The following is a 16,270-nucleotide window of genomic DNA, read 5'->3' as shown; positions in this document are numbered from 1 at the left end:
TATCATACATTATTCATCGGGTTATAATGAGAAGTTCTCACCTGTGTTTTTATGTTACAGCTTGTTATGTAGCAGTTACAGCAGGATAATCAAGTCTTGTGTTCTTTTCCTTAAGAACTAGCAATGCAGTCTTCCACTCTCATGCATCTTAGACAGTACTAAACTAATTGGAAATGATAATTGAAATTCCCCAACTGAAACATCACAGCAGTTTTCTCAGAACACTGAATCTATCTCCTGTAAATGTTCCAGATCAAGTTGCAAGAATGTTGATTTCATTAGAAAACCAAAATAGCAACAGCCACTGAGAGTAAGCAGATGAGCCTTGCAGTTTGCAGACACTGAAAAATCCAGAGGCTTAAACTAGCCAGAAAATCTTTCCTAGAAAAGCAGCCACAGTGAGTTTTCAAAAGCACATTTGCCGTTATAATATTTGACTTGCATAGATCTTGTGGTCCTTAGAACATTTATAATCATTTCTGGTTTGCCAAGTTTCAGGGAAAGAGTGGTTTTACCTAAGAGGCCAAGTTAACAAGAAATCAGAAACTTAGCTTTAAAGCAGGTGCCCTATTCACAAGACCCAAAGAGAGTCTCTTAGGCAAATAATGGCATTAAACACCATTTCGCTTACATATCATGCTTTATCTGTAAACATAATTTTATGTTTGCAAATGTGCCAGTAAACTTTACAGATGTTTTTTGAGGTAGGCAAGGATTGGACTGTCCTCTGTGGAGGTTGGTTTTTGTCCTATGCTGGGGACTGTAAAAGCAAAAGGGTTTATCACTGGGGATTTACCATTTGCCACTGTTGTTTAAAGGTGATTGAGACTGAGAGAGAATGACACATTCACAGCCCTTCCTCTCCTCTGCCAGTACAGATCGTAACAAAATGCAGCCATATCTAGGGTGGAACAGTGCAGCTGTTCAAAGGCCACCAGCAACTGTACAAGTGCAGCAAGTCTTCAGTTCACAACAGGGAACAGAGATTAATATTCGGTTAAATGAATTTGCAGAGGAATTCAGACAGACAGGCTATAATTTTGTGAACTGGAATTTCAGCAGGGTGCTCGGATTTACAGCTTTACATCTTTAAAATATTTGGGAAACTTTAATGAGTGTGAGGGGTCAGGACCTCTGTGCATATGGTATGCTGTGAGCAGCCTGAGGTAGAACTGTGTTTTCCATCACTATGGAGCGAGATGTCCTCAGTCAGATAGGGAGTAAAGGAGGATCTCTTTTGTGATCTTATGCTCAGCAACTCTCGTGTCCCAGTGGCCCCTCTGTTCGGCCAGGCTTGATTTTGGGTCTAGGTACTCTGACTAATCAACTGCTTCATTAGTGTCTGATCATGGGGGGGGAGGGGGGGAAAAGAAAAAAAGTTAGTTTGTCCTTTAATGTGAAATAGGACTAATGTGGATAGTCACTATCACAGGAAGTATCTAGTTAAGACCAATTATTTAAGAGAAAATTATGTACCAATAACTGTATGCCTGTATGTATATAAGTAACTGTATGTATATAAGATTTTAACATCACCTGTGTTATTTCCCCCAAATAACAGCAGCTACATCAGCCTCATATTCTAAAATCCCTTTTCTGCCTCTGCTTTTGTTTTATATAGGCCAGTCATTAAAGAGTGTACTTTCAGTAATATTTTCTAAACGCTACTGAAGTTGTTTAACTGAGAGATCAGTATTCACTTCTATTGTGACCCTATTTGTGATTATAAGGTGCCTAGTTTATTATATGAGAAATGCTACAAGTCAAAGTACTGATGTGTTTCTTCTTTCAGTAGGGAGCTGTTTCCTGAAATACTAATCTTTCCTCTTTTTCACATTTTTTGGTCTGACCTCAGTCACACTTTTTTTTTCTTAAAAACAAAACAAAACAAAACAAACATGATCCCTTCAATATTTCATTACTTTAAAAAAAAAAAAAAAAAAGTTGCCTTTTCTTTTGTTTTAAGAAAATTGTAAATTTTCATTTCCATTTTACTTCTAAAGTAAAATGCTTCACAGAGTAAACTGCTGTCCATAACTATACAGAAAATAAAACATTAAAGACTTTTGTGATTTATTGTAAGCAACATAGGAAAAGAACATGTAAGCACCCTTTAGGAGTTTTAGATTCTATGCAAAAACAAACCTGTTGTTATGTCTGCAGAACACACACACGAAATTAAGAGAAAGCCGGTACCACCATCACCAAAAAAAAAAAAAAGCCTTTGGATATGTAGAACTTTGGGAGTTTTATGAGCCATTCCTTGTGATAAAACGCTTTTCTTAAAGAACATACTTGAGATTGTCTTCATCCTGCCTTAAGGAAAGGGTTTAGAATATATTTTGATAGAAAAGAAATGATATAATACTAAACTGCAGATGTTAACTGAACAGCTTTATATGAACACAATAAATGTTAACTGTCTTACTGTAGCTATCACCCGGAGAGGTACATGTCTGTATCTCCAATGCATCATATAGTTCTCATTCTTCTTGGCAGCTTCAGCTAAGGACATTTTTTAAAGACATCCTCTAAATGGGAAGATTAGGTTAGGATTTAGGTTTCGCTGAATCATACATTGTCTTAATGCAGTGTGTTATAACATAGAGACATGGAGTCTGTTTGCCCATGAGGGGCTTTTCTTGGCTGCTGGTAATAATTTCAGGGAACAGATCAGTCTCAAATGATTAAAGTCATCGGGGGGGTTGGGGAGAGGGGGAAGTAAAAAAAGAAAAAAAAATATTGCTCTCTGAGGGATCGGAGTTAGTCTTTTAGAGAACTCTTGTTGATTCTGTAACCAATATCTCCTATAGTGATGGAAGACTGTTTTCTTTATTTCAGATCTGTTAGAAAAAAATGTAATGAGAACTTTAAATTCAAGGTTTTGGAAGCAGAGGATTTGCTATTTTTTATCAGAATGAAAAAGAAAAGCATCTAGATTTAGAAAAATTATTCTATTTACTTTAATTGTGATAACTCTAAATTAGATCTCAAGTATCTGAAATCATATTCTTTTTCAATAGCATTGGTTACGTAGGTACAATTTGAGGATGAACTGATTTTAAAGAAACCTACAAAAACCTTCAACACCTTTGTAGGTTAAAAACCTACAAAACCTTCAGCACCTATAGAGAAGAAAAATCTGACTCAGATTTTATGGTAGAGTTTAATTAAAATGATTTAACTAAAATGAAGTGACACCAGTTTAGCAATCCTGCAGTGTCATTTTTTTTTATGAAATTACTTTCCGGATCAGTAATGCACTTAAATCTTTAATGATGTTTCCACATTTCTGAAATAGAAGACCTTAAATTACTTTTAATATTTACAAGTGGAAACTGTAGATGAGTATTATTTGTAGCTTCAGAATGTCAAGATCATGGCAAACTGGATGCCTTTTGTCTCAGCATTCCATGCAGATGGAAGGAAAGCTGTGGTCTCCAGAAAAGAGACATCCTGAGTCATCCTGAAGCAGGGGAAGAACTGACCATAGCATTGCTTCTCCTTGCTATCTCTTGCTGATCAACTTCACTAAAGCTGATTTCACAGAGGAGAAATCTGATAGTAAGTATTCAGTGGCAAAGTAAGTGCAATGCTCTTCTGTGCTGAATTATCCACAGCTGCTTACTGTTAATAGCTGCAGGCTAGACACAACAGGGCTGGTAGTACAAGAGAGCCTGTCTCCACGGCAAAATAGGGGACATCCAAACTTAACATCCTTATTTTCCTCTCAGTAGCTTGAGATTTCAAAAGAATTTTGCATAAGGTAATTATATGTGTCCATATTACCAGCAAAAGAGGGAGGGACAACTGGTGAAATGGCAGCATAGCGGTGCTGAAAGGCACTATTTTGCATCCTGCTTATGGAAGAGTCACCGATACTCTGGAGCCAAAACCATATGCAGATGATGCTTGCCACCTCCTGGTCTACATTTCCATTCTGGTTAGACAGATTGAGAGATCTGAAAATTTTCAGCAGATTTTTATTGACATGTCCAATAGTCTTGGTTCCAGTAATGGCTAGAGAATCGCTTCTGTCATTCAGTAGTGTATGAAGACAGGTTAAGACTTATTCTTGTCACTTTGTGTTGCCTCTTGAGGCTTCAGTCAACTCATTCATGGCAACGATACTCCTGTAGACTTCTTTTGACATCTATTTCAAAGGCACTGGATGTTTTTTCAGAATTCTTTTGTATAGTAATAAATGTTTTTGACAGTCTTGTCCTGATATATGTTACTGAGATTTAGCTGCATGTAAAACTGTTCAGCCCCAAAATCTGCCTTTCAAAAGCTTTACTGGGGCTGCAGAACAAGCATTCAAAGGATGAGAAAGCCAGTAGACCCTGAATTCCAGGTGCATCTGAATTGTGAAGCTGCCTTTAGCAGAATGAGGTGTTGGGTTTGTTGGTCTTCCCTTCCCTTTCCTCTCCTCTAACCTCTTCCCCTCCCTTTCCTTTTTTCTTTTTGTCTGTCTGCCTTTTGTTAGTCTTAACCCCACAAAAAATATTTTTTAACTTGGACCAACACATCTTTCTCATTTACTCTCATGTTTCTAATTTGTTAATTAGAAAAACATTTTTTTTATCCTGCAACCAAAGCAGGAACTGAAACTGGGGTAGGAAAATAGGTGATGTTCCTATATTGCATTTTACTCTAGATATCCAGGTGGCATAATTTCTTGTATATGCGTGTAATGTCAGAGATGTATGTTTTAAAAGCATCTGAAAACAAGTATAAGGCTCACTCCAGAAGTAATGCCTCCTGTTTTATGTTGCTGGCCCACAGCATCAGAGGCAGATGGTGGTGGTGTGACAGTAGAGGCTGAACCTTCCCAACAGTACTCCATTACATCTTGTTGCCGTGTGACAGATGGCAGCAGAGGGGCAGTCTGACAAAGTGGTGTCTGACATGGAAGCGCATATGAAGCCAAGGCGTGTCACTGAATTTCTCCATAAAGAAACAGTGGCACTCAGTGATACTTAGTGACCCTTGCTGAATGTTTGTGGAGACCAAACAGTGGATGTGAGCCCGGTGTGGGGCTGGGTGGTGCGTTTCAGCTCAGAAGTGGCAACAAAAGCAGTGTAGCTGAAAATTTGCTCTATCAAATAGTGTTACTGCGGTCTTTGCGTCTGCTGTATTTTCAATGGAAATAAGCAGGAGGCATTACTTTCGGAACGACCTCCCTATCACACTTCTAGGACTTCACTTCGGGTCGGAAGGGCCCCTTCCCGATGTTCCTCAAAGCCGGCAGCTCGCGGCCAGGCCCCGCCTCAGGCCGGCAGACGCGACAAAAAAAAAAGTCATGAAACGTGAGTTGGGCGCCCTTTCCCGGCGTTTCCCTCCCAGCCGCTAAGGGCACGGCGTCGCTGCGGGCACTGCGCAGGCGCTGCCGGGCGCGCTCTCGTGTAGGGGGGGGCCGCGTGGCGGTGGCGCGCGGCGGGCTCAGACGTGGCACTCTGGTGAGCTGGTGGCGCGCGCTCTATCGGGTGAGGGCTGCGCACCGCGCCCAGGTAACGCCTGTCCCGGCTCGCGGCAGTTGCTTTTTGCTGGGGGCAAGGGAGGGAAGATCGTGGCTGCGCCCCGTGTGGGGAGCAGCGGATGCTTCGTAGCGGTGCCGGGGTGCTTAGGGGTCGCCCTGCGAGCTGGCCCGAGGGCGGGAGATCGGGGGAGCTGGTGGCAGACCGCGTGTGGGGGCACGGCGGGCGGGCGTGTCTCACTCTGGGCTCGGAGCAGCACCTGGTACGGCGCTGATTGACGTGCGGCCTCAGGTAATGGGGAGACAGGTGCTAACTGAGTGCCGCTTGGGCACGGAGCTGGGGTCAGTGATGCCTTCTGCTTTCTCTTTCCAGAATGTATGTTATAAAAAGTAAGCGCAGTGCATGTGGCTGTCCTCCTTTTATATGTCTGTATGCGTACAGGTATGCGTGCCAAACGTTATTTGCAAAAATGATGTTGTAGAGTGCCCTGGGGAGGAGCAGTGCCTCTTTCCAGATGTTACATTGCCAAGCACAGCGTCTTGAAAATAATATGAAGTTAACAGTTCCCCTGCAGGTAGCTGAGATCATGATGCTACGTGTACTTAATGTAGCGTTACATCTTCATAGTGGTATTGGTGCAGCGGAGCATTGCGTAAATAGAGCAACCCTCTGGATAAAAAGATGACAACCAGTCTTCTAGTAGCAGTTTGTTGTGAGAAGTGTTTGTTTTAGTGGTGTATAGGCCTTGGGGAACAAAGTAAACTGGGGCTAAGAGGGACAAGAACTTTTGTCCTGTGCACTGATACTTGTAGTGAATAAACCCAGCAAGAGCTTTCAGTTTAGCAGATTCTCTGATCTTTCTTGTTTGATTTCCAGACAGAATCTGTATGTCTCTTGTTAGAACTTGATAAAACTTAGGCAGTCAGTTCTTATTGATATCATAGGTGTTGCTGAAGCTAGTTACATCTTGAGTTTCTCTATGTCCGTATCTTTGGAAGCGATTAAATGTGCTTGCTTGTAAGTAGAATCTGGAACTGTGCTCTATAAGCTTTTTTTATGTTTGGTTGCTGCCTCTCGTCAGCACAGCCTGCATGTGTTTGTGCTGTCTGTGGGAAGTTCGACGTGGCAAGATTTTGTGTGAGTAAGCAGTGGAGGAAGTCGTTTCCCCTGGATGTTGTCATAGCTGAAGGTGTTGGCTGTTGCTCAGTGTGAAAATCTCTTTATAGGTTTAAAATATGTATATGTTTGTACCACTGTATAGGTAATTTAGTACTGATTTATTGTCTTTTGGAGTAACTAAAACACACTTCTTCTCAGATGGGGGTGGGGAAAGGAAAAAAAGTATGGCTGACAGCAAGAAGCCTCTCTGTATAAACATATTCATTTTTTTTCTTCTTCCTACTCTTATTTTACCTTCTTAACTAAGAAATAGGAGGCAGTCCCCCAGGCTTACCCATCCAAAGCAACTTAGTGCCATGCTGACAAGTGAGACTTAGTACTATGGCCAGGTTGTGAGGAGGGTACCCAGCTCAAAGTGATTTCTTGTCTGATGTGTAAGATTAGTAGAACTTTTTTTTTTTTTTTTTCTCCAGTATGGTTAATCAGAGATTCCAAGAGATGGGTTTTCTGATGAGTATGACTTCTGTCTACTGCCATGTGATAGCACAGCTTGAATATGTTGTGATCTTGGAGGTGTATCTAATTCTGAAGTGCCTTCATACATGCTTCTGAAACACAACTCCTTAAGGTGTTTGCGTGCTCTGAGACCACCCCATTCTGCAACTCAGAAAACATGAAATACAGATGGTTGGGAAAGCTATTTGAAAAGAACATTTAACATCTGAAATGCTAGTTTATTTAATTGATCTCTAATTCTCCTGTGTACTTGGGTTTTTACGGAAGTACTTCACTGGGTCAGATCCTAATCATTTGTCAAAACAGTTTTAAATTGGGCATAAATAAAATCAGTGGAATTCTGTTGCTTTTGTGGTTTGGTTGGTTTTTGTTTGTTTGTTTGTTTTGTTGTTTTTTAATTCAACATGAAATCAAAGTAAATTCTTTTATCTGGTAAAGTGGAAGTTAGCAGTCAAGGCTTCATTGTATATTACCTCAGTAATTTTTTAAAACCTTTGATGGAAAATGCTCTGTATTTGAAAACTGATCATGTGAAATAGAATCATCTGGTTTAGCATTCATCAGCTTTCCCTGTTTTTGAAAGCTTTCTGAAAGTATCTTTTAGAACAAATCTCATGGTGGGAAAATATGTTAATCAATTGTTTGTTCTCCCTTTCTCTGAAAATAACAAAATCAAGATATGAAAGCTTAAGAAAAAGGTGCATGGAAGCAGCAAGGACAACAGATGATACTGTTGAGGCCATAACAGTTTCACTGTGGAATACTTTGTCATCTAAGACAGGTCTGCTAGGATAGGAGACAGATTGACTAGAGGAATTTGGTAGTCCAGTTACTCTGCTTTTTTTGATGTTCCAATCTGTTCTTTGGAATAATTAGTATTTAGAGTATTAGACTTACTGTCTTTTTTTTTTTTTTTTTTTTTTTTTTTTTTTTGGTTGTATTAGAAGTTTAGATTTTCCTGTTAAAGGGAACAGTTTTAGACTTTTCTTTTTACTTTTCTTCCACATACGCGTCCTTAAGAGTTTTTCGCTCTATGGACCAGGGAGAGGTTAATCTTGTTCAGATAATTTCAGTGATTTGTTTAAATTCACATTGTTGAGGAAACTAAGCAACCTGACAAATGAGAGGATTGTTTATCTTGCTAGGTCAATTTTTGCCTTCTAATGTGTCTTCTGTCTTTTTGGGAATGTAATTCTCAGCCTTCTAAAATATTCCAAAGAACGAAGAGTAATAGCAGGTGTCACTTTCTTTTTTGCAGATTCCTGAAGAGTACTCCAAACTTGGAATGAGAATATTGCCATCATGAGTCAACAGGGTTATGTTACAGCTCCTCCATATTCCCAATCCCAGCCGAGAATGGGAGGCTTTTCTGCAGGTTTTGGACCACCTAATTCTTCACTTCATTATGGGCATTATGGAGACCCGAACTCCTCACATGCAGCAGCACCTCAACCAGGTACGTAACTGTCTTAGAATGTCTCTTCAGACTGTACATTTCTGTGGTGTTTTGTGTCTCTTCATCTTAATTAGGTCAGCACACTGCTCACTTTTACACTGCTAGTGTAACAGGCTCTTGTGCTACATTTGCCTGCATTGTTGTTGTTCAAATGCTAATATAAGGTGCCTGGTAGTGGAACTCTGACCCTTGTGTGTGAATTCTTGTCCAAGAAGCAGTGTGTAGCAGTGCTGTGGTTAACTCCTAGTACAGAAAAGTAGAAAGAAGTGATTTCTGGGAATAGAGCAGCAATTCTGAACTGATACATGTTAATGGCAAGCAGGCTCTCAGAAATATGTTGTATTTTTCGCAGTAGGACCTGTGCCCAACCAAGTTCTTGAGCACAAACTTGCCTATGAATACAAGTTGATATTTTCCTACTTAGTCTTGCATGCTTGGTGATGTGCTTGGATAATGTATGGTAAGTGGAGCCCATCTGCTTTCTAACCACTTAGGGGACAATTACTTTCTACTGGGAGGGGAACTGGGTAGCTTTTACAAGTAAATGGGTTCTTTTTATCTCTACGGATGTAATTGTGCTGCAGATGATGTAGTTGATGGCCAGAAGGTAAATCTATTATCGTCTGTCCTTCACACAGCATTAATTTTCTCTTGTTATCCATACGGTATTGAGGAAGAAAATTACAATTAAAACAATAAAAAAGACTGAATAATTTTTTAATACCAGACATATGGTGATACTTACATTAAACTCAACGTAAGTTGGGTACTGTTGGAATACAGTAATAACAGAACTAAAGATCCACTATATTAAATAGTGTGGTCTGCTTGATTTTCGTGGTATCATTAAATTACAGAAAAAGCTTTATCCGGTTTCTCTAAAAGTTCTTATTAAAACCAGCAGGAGTTGTGACTCTAGCCCAATGCTGAATACAGTCAGAATTACTTCTGACAATAACATAAATTATAATAAGTTGATGTTCAAGTTCTGAATTATGAAAGAGGGTTATAGCACCTTTTTAGCATAGTTTTACTGGATCTGCATATGGAGGCATTTTTTAAAGGCTGTTCCAAGCAGTCTTATTGGCAAAAGTCACTTAAAGCAAAGGGGCCTCTTGCTTTCTCTGCAAAGGTAACAGGGTAATAGGGAATTTCCAGTAACCCAAAGTGAATCAAAGGGTCTGTTCCTTCATCTTTACTTCCTTCTTACTGTCCCCCTTGTGTTCTTTTTTTGAAAAGTTAGCAACTGCTATATAGTTGCTTTTTACTGTCCCTTTTCATGTCTGCTTCTGTAGCTGATAAAAAATCTGCCTATTCTTACAGAATTAGAAGATGGCTGAGTTTGGAAAGAGCCTCTTGAGGTTATCTTGTCTGATCACACTTGCACATGCAGGGCCACCTATAGCTGATATTCTCATTGCCAGATCAGGGCTGTACACTTGTATTTCTTGATGATCTCGTGCATTTTTTACAGGATTCTTCCATAAAAGTACTTCTTGTTTGGCAGGTATGTCGAAATCAACTGTGCCTCTTGGATCTTCGACTCCTCTTGGGCCTCTACCACCTGGTACACATCAAGTCAGCCAGAACAACTTCCAAAGTGCAGCAGGACAACAGCCACATAGGTGACTTTCAAGAATTAGTACATGAGATTTGTTTGACCTCTATTTCCTCTCTTTGGCTGCTTCACTGCCATTTAGGTATGGCACCTCTTTTATATTTGGCAGTTCTTACTCATTCTGCTTCTGAACTGGATCTCGTAGTTTAGTTCCTGTGATGTTTAAGATGCCTGATCATAGATTATAACCCATAATTCCATTAATTCAGTTTTTAGAGAAAGTCATGTCTTTATCATGAGTTGCTTTTTATTTTCAATTATTTTTCCTCCTTCAACTTTCAATTTATTGTCCATAAGCAGCAGTAAGATGTTATGATTATTATTATTTTTTTTAATATGTAGAAGCTGCTTTTTTGGTCATTTTTTGGTGTCTTAATTCTCCTTTGTTGTGAGGCACCAGAAAGTTTGTAAAAAATTAATAGTTGTCAGTGAGTTTGGACCAGAGTCTGGTACATAGGATCGGAATTGATAGAATTGCTCAGATTGGAAAAGCCCCTCAAAATCATCAAGTCCAACTGCAACCTGACCATACTACCTAACTCTAACAACCCTCCACTTCATCGTGTCCCTGAGCACCACATCCAAACGATTTTAAACACATCCAGGGATGGTGCCTCAACCACCTCCCTGAGAGCCTATTTCAGTGCTTAACAACTCTTTCTGTAAAGATTTTCCTGATATCCAACCTAAACTTACCGTGGTGCAACTTGAGACCATTTCCCCTCGTCCTATCACCAGTGAGAAGAGACCAAATCCGCTCTCGCTGTAATCATAGCTGTAGGTTTTTCCCCCCTTTTTAGGGTATCTTTGCTTCATTGTTGTGGGAGCTCCGCTAAAGTTCTGCAGATTACTTTAAAGACATTTTATAATACAGGTTTGCCTTTCAAGTTAATGACTGTTGCTTTTTTGCTCAGGCCTGAGATTAACAATGACAATGCTTTAAGTGTTGTTTTCCTATCTCCAGAGCTTACAGAAAGAAATGTAGAAGACAGGAGTGGGTAAAGGGAAAATGCTAGGGACAGTGGGGGCTATAAAAATCTCAGAAAAATTGTGGTATGAGGAGTTGAAGAGATTGGGTGGATAAGTTTGATTACAAAATGTACGTCTTTCAGAGGGTTCTAAGTGGGTGAGCTAATTGTTTGAACTCCTGCTCTACTTCTGTATTTTTTTAGCTGTGCCATAGTTACTTGTGTTTAAGTAAAGGCACGTGTGTTTCATGAGGCGTATAAATGTGAAAGCTTGTTTGTGCGTTATCACTGTGTGAAAAGGACCTGCAGAGACTGGTGATCCATTGTAAAAGACAATGTACTAATGAACAGGGAGAAGTGTCTGTTGTTCTGAAGACCTGAAAACAAGGAAGAGAGAATCAAGTTGACACGACCAGCCCAGAAAAATGCTGATTCTTTCCTATTTTCCTTCCAGTCATTGTCCTGAAGCTTTTAATTTTTCTTCTTTTATCCAGATCTTGTTTAATTCACAGATTGCTGAGTGATGTTCTTCTGGCAAAGGGAATATCCACATCGAAGTTTTCTTTTGATATACCTAGGACGTCTGCACCTCAGTTTTAGAAATGGTTGTAGGTAAAACAGTGTAGATCCTTGAGAGAGAGCCTGAAATCTCATTTGTCCAGAATAAAGCAGCATCACATGTATTGCCTTGTCCTTTTCTTCAGTACCTCATTTTTTCCCATGTCTGATAATCGTGCAGCAGGTTTTCCCACCTGCACCTTCCTTTTCTCTCTACAGCAGGGAACTCCTTAGCGGTTTCTCTGTTAATTGCTCTCTCTTTGCAGAGATACTGAATATGTGTTTTCTGAGTAGACTTCATTCATCCCCAGGAAGGAAGTTTCCTTTCTATGAAGGGGTGAAGAGAGAGTGTTCAGAAACTTAAGTTCCTTACTTTTCAAGTTTTCACACAGTTATTCTCTCCTTCATTGAATACATTCTTATTTGCTTCTAGTAACTAAACAAACACGCATATTCTTTTTTATTGTGTGTGGGGGGGCATTCTCTCTTTGTGCTTTTAACAACAATGTACTTTTTCTGAGCAGAAGATGAGAAAACTCTGGCGAGTTTGATCATCCCAATTAACTGTTTCAGCATGACACTTGAGAAGGTATCAGACTTTCTGGAATTATGATTGGTTGGTGTAATTTCTTGCATAACTGCACTCATTTTTCCATATAGGTTTCCAAGCCCTCTACCTCCGAACAATACAGGACCTTCCTGTCCTCCTGGCAGTCATCAGTCCCAGCCAGCCTCCCCAAATGCTGTATCCACTTCATGTACACAACTTGCCAACCAGCTGAACAGCATGCAGATAAATAGCTATGGTAATCAATTTTATCTGTTTGACTCTTTTCTCATTTAAAGCTTGTAAGACTGTGATAATTAGAAATATCTACTGAACTTCTGTATAAGCAGATAATAAAATCTTTCCCTCTTTCATTTACTCAAGTAGTTGTTTTTAATCTTATCCTATTTCTTACATCAGTGTTGTTGGGTTAGTTCTGAATTAGAGCATGTTAAGCCTTCCATACATATTGGCTACCTTATCAGTCATTTCTTATTATATGTTTATGCTGTCAATAACAGCCAAGACATGACTAAAAATTTACAGTTTCATTTTTCTGATCTTTTTATAGTTTCCATTTCCAAACCAATCTAATTCTTTTTTTTTTTTGGTCCAAAGCTTGTAAATTTTCCATCTAAACTTGTTTGTATTTAATCCAGGGTTAGAAGTAAACTGAAGTAAGATGTGATTCTTCCATGTAAATCACTTCCATTTGTAATTTTCTGTCTGTCTAGACCCGCTTTTTCTGAATATTTCCTGGCCAATTTTACTATGGGATTGAAAAGCAGTGGAAGGTAGCCAGCATCATGTTTTGCTGTGGCTGGTATGCTTGTGAGGATGAGGCTGTTAAACTGAGATAACTTTGTTCATCAGTATCTCATTGAGATATGAGTAAAAATGAACTTTTCAGTTTAGACTGTGTAGGTGTTCCTTCTCTGACTTTACGAAGTACTGATTTGGGTTAAATAAAAACTTGTGTAATTGCCAAGGATCTGACTTCTATTGTACAATTACATGTGAAAACTTCCTTTTTTGCTGTAATAAAAATAATTTAGACTTCAGCCTTTCTGTACTGAACTGCAAGTTCACAACTAAGTCAGACTGTTCTATGCAGGATGGAGTTTGACCCAGCACTCTACAGCAGCACTTCATATACAGCAACTGAAATTATTTAGAGAAGAAAGAATTGCTTTTCTTTCCTGCCTTCAGTATATTGCCTCCAGCAATGATTATATAAAATGTAATGTTCTTGCTTATCTTAGATGGAGGAGGGTTGAGATACCCTTCAGACCACTGAAGGCATTGCTTCTTTACAACTATGCCCCCATGTTCAGTTTTATTGTTATGGTTTTTGCTTAGCTAAAGCCTAAGTTCTGTAACTTGGAAGAGTACTGAAGTGGATAGCTGTTAAGACTTGTGGTGCAATGTTTATTTCTATCAGCTGAGAATCAGAACTTGTTTTCTGTGAAATCTGTTTTCAGTAAACAAGTCTGGTAGAAGATTCCAGTCCATGAAGGGGGCCTACAGGACAGTTAGAGAGGAACTTTTTATCACAGAATCACAGAATTGTAGGGGTTGGAAGGGACCTCCAGAGATCATCGAGTCCAACCCCCCTGCCAAAGCAGGTTCCCTACAGCAGGTCGCACAGGTAGGCATCCAGGCAGATCTTGAACATCTCCAGAGAAGGAGACTCCACCACCTCCCTGGGCAGCCTGTGCCAGTGCTCCGTCACCTCACTGTAAAGAAGTTCTTGCGCATGTTTGTGCAGAACTTCCTATGCTGCAGACCTTTTATAAGGTCGTGTAGCAACAGAACAGGGGGGAATGGTTTTAAACTGGAATAGGGTAGATTTAGACTAGATATCAGGAAGAAATTATTTACTGTGAGGAAGTGAGACACTGGAACAGGTTGCCCAGTGAGACTGGAGTTTCCCCCTCCTTGGAAGCACTCAAGGCCACGCTGGATGGGGCTTTGAGCAACCCGGTCTAGAGATGTCCCAGCCTGTAGCAGGAGGGTTGGAACTAGCTCTTAATGGTCCCTTCCAACCCAAACAATTTTATGATTCTAAGATGCATTTCAGTATTTGTTTATTAACGTTAGTCATTTTGCTGTTTTGCTGTTGTTCTTCAGGAGATGTTTGACTGAAAATGTAGGCTTCATAAAATAACATCTACAGATTTTAAGTCTTAGAAAGAAACCACTTGCAGGATCTCTTAATTTTATTTGCAATCTGGATCTTATTAACAGCATTCCTCACCAGTGTGTGGCAAGTAATTTCCACGTTTCATTTTTTAGCATCAATTCTAGAGAATGGTTGTAAACCAGATTAAATGTGTCGGTTGAACTTCCACTGAGTTTGTCGTGGTGAAGTGGGAGCAACGTACTAACAAAAAAAGTATTATAAGAAGAATTGATTATTAAGCAAAAAAGGAATGTTTCATATTAATTATAATATCAGAAGCAAATAGCGATGTATTTACATGTATTCTAATCAAGAATTGCTGAATTGGCCTCCCTATCCTTTTCCCCATCCACCCCAGCTGCAGGGTTTATTGATAATAGAGTCAAAGGAAATGAAGTTGAACATCTGAATGAGTTCAGACTTAAGCTGTGAAATCTGATTTGTTTTGTAGACAGGCATTCAGAATCTACCTGATAAAGCACTATCAGTATGAGAGACAGTATTTTCTATGTGTATATGTTGCAGATGTGTTTTTTACTCAGTACATCTTCCACACCAAGCTAGTAGCCTGTATTTTTTTAACTCATTTGACATATATATATAATTTCTTGCTCAGGTCCTGGTGCTATCCAAAGCTCTCACACATCTTCTGGACATCCAGCATCTTTTCAGGGTCCACAGCAACTGCCACTGATGCAGCACCAAATGACTTTACAACCTGGACCACAGATTCCTCCACCAGCAAATAATTTCAGTGGCCTTTGTGCTCAGTCATCGTTGCCTAGTATGGCCAGACAGGATGGGGTCCCTGGATCTGGACTTCCAAATCCTAACTTGCAGCAACTTCCAGGACAGACTCCAGGGCCTGGATATCATCCTCAGCAAGGTAAAGAAGGATGTTAGGTGTCTAATTGAAAACAAAAAATGCACTGAGAATCACTGTTGACCTCTCAAGTTTGATGTTCTGCTGGCTTAAGGAAATGAAAATTTAATCTCTGTTTTGTAGAATAAAAGGTTGTTACTGACAATCAGATCAGTCCATTCCATCAAAATTTCACCAGTTCCATCAAAAGAGGGGTGGCCAGCAGGGAGAGGGAGGTGATTGCCCCTCTCTACTCTGCTCTTGTGAGGACCTATCTGAAGAATTATTGTGTCCAGGTTTGGCCCCCCAGTATGAGAAAGACAGACAGCTGTTGGAGAGGGTCCAGAGAAGAGCCACAAAGATGACTAGAGGGCTGGAGCACCTTTCCTACAAAGACAGGCTGAGGGAGCTGGGCTTGTCCAGCCTGGAGAAAAGAAGGCTGCAGGGTGACCTCATTGCAGCCTTTCAGTACCTAAAGGGAGCCTATAAACAGGAGGGGAATCAACTCTTTGAAAGGGTAGATAACTGCAGGACAAGGGGAAATGGTTTTAAGTTGAGGGAGGGAAGATTTAGATTGGATGTCAGGGGGAAGTTCTTTACAGAGAGAGTGGTGAGGTGCTGGAACAGGCTGCCCAGAGAGGTTGTGCATGCCCTGTCCCTGCAGATGTTCAAGGTCAGATTGGATGGGGCCCTGGGCAGCCTGATCTAGTATTAAATGGGGAGGTTGGTGGCCCTGCCTGTGGCAGGGGGTTGGAGATTCTTGATCCTTGAGGTCCCTTCCAGCCCAAAACGTTCTGTGATTCAGTGATTGGAGCATTCAAGGCAGGCTGTACTTTTGCTCAACAATTCAACACTGTTAAGAACAAGAAAAAGGAGCAAAATGATTTAGTTAGTAGTGGGTAAAGGCACAGTGTACAGCAGGAAGGAGTCATAATACTCCTTTTTATATACACCTCTTTACTATAGG

General features: G+C 40.1%; 1 protein-coding gene across 9 annotated transcripts in view; it reads left to right on the top strand.

The window, feature by feature from the left end:
- The window catches only part of SEC24D (SEC24 homolog D, COPII coat complex component), a 117,592-nt gene that overhangs the window by 60,931 nt on the left and 40,391 nt on the right, over nucleotides 1-16,270 (top strand). For 3 of the 9 annotated variants that reach the window (XM_052681590.1, XM_052681594.1, XM_052681599.1), the window contains exons 2-5: nucleotides 8,371-8,568; nucleotides 10,076-10,193; nucleotides 12,373-12,518; nucleotides 15,058-15,327. In XM_052681590.1, the coding sequence (XP_052537550.1) occupies nucleotides 8,415-8,568; nucleotides 10,076-10,193; nucleotides 12,373-12,518; nucleotides 15,058-15,327 (688 nt within the window). In that variant the 5' untranslated portion in view covers nucleotides 8,371-8,414. Of the gene's footprint in view, nucleotides 1-5,368; nucleotides 5,511-5,724; nucleotides 5,769-8,370; nucleotides 8,569-8,615; nucleotides 9,029-10,075; nucleotides 10,269-12,372; nucleotides 12,519-15,057; nucleotides 15,328-16,270 lie in introns of those variants that run through there. The other 6 variants (XM_052681592.1, XM_052681591.1, XM_052681596.1 and 3 more) reach the window with 6 other exon arrangements.

The sequence above is a fragment of the Tympanuchus pallidicinctus genome, unplaced genomic scaffold (assembly GCF_026119805.1).
Source record: "Tympanuchus pallidicinctus isolate F22 unplaced genomic scaffold, pur_lepc_1.0 scaffold2, whole genome shotgun sequence".
In the NCBI taxonomy this organism is placed as follows: domain Eukaryota; kingdom Metazoa; phylum Chordata; class Aves; order Galliformes; family Phasianidae; genus Tympanuchus; species Tympanuchus pallidicinctus.
The sequence above is the reverse complement of the archived record's forward strand: the minus strand, read 5'-3'. Positions and strand labels throughout refer to the sequence as shown.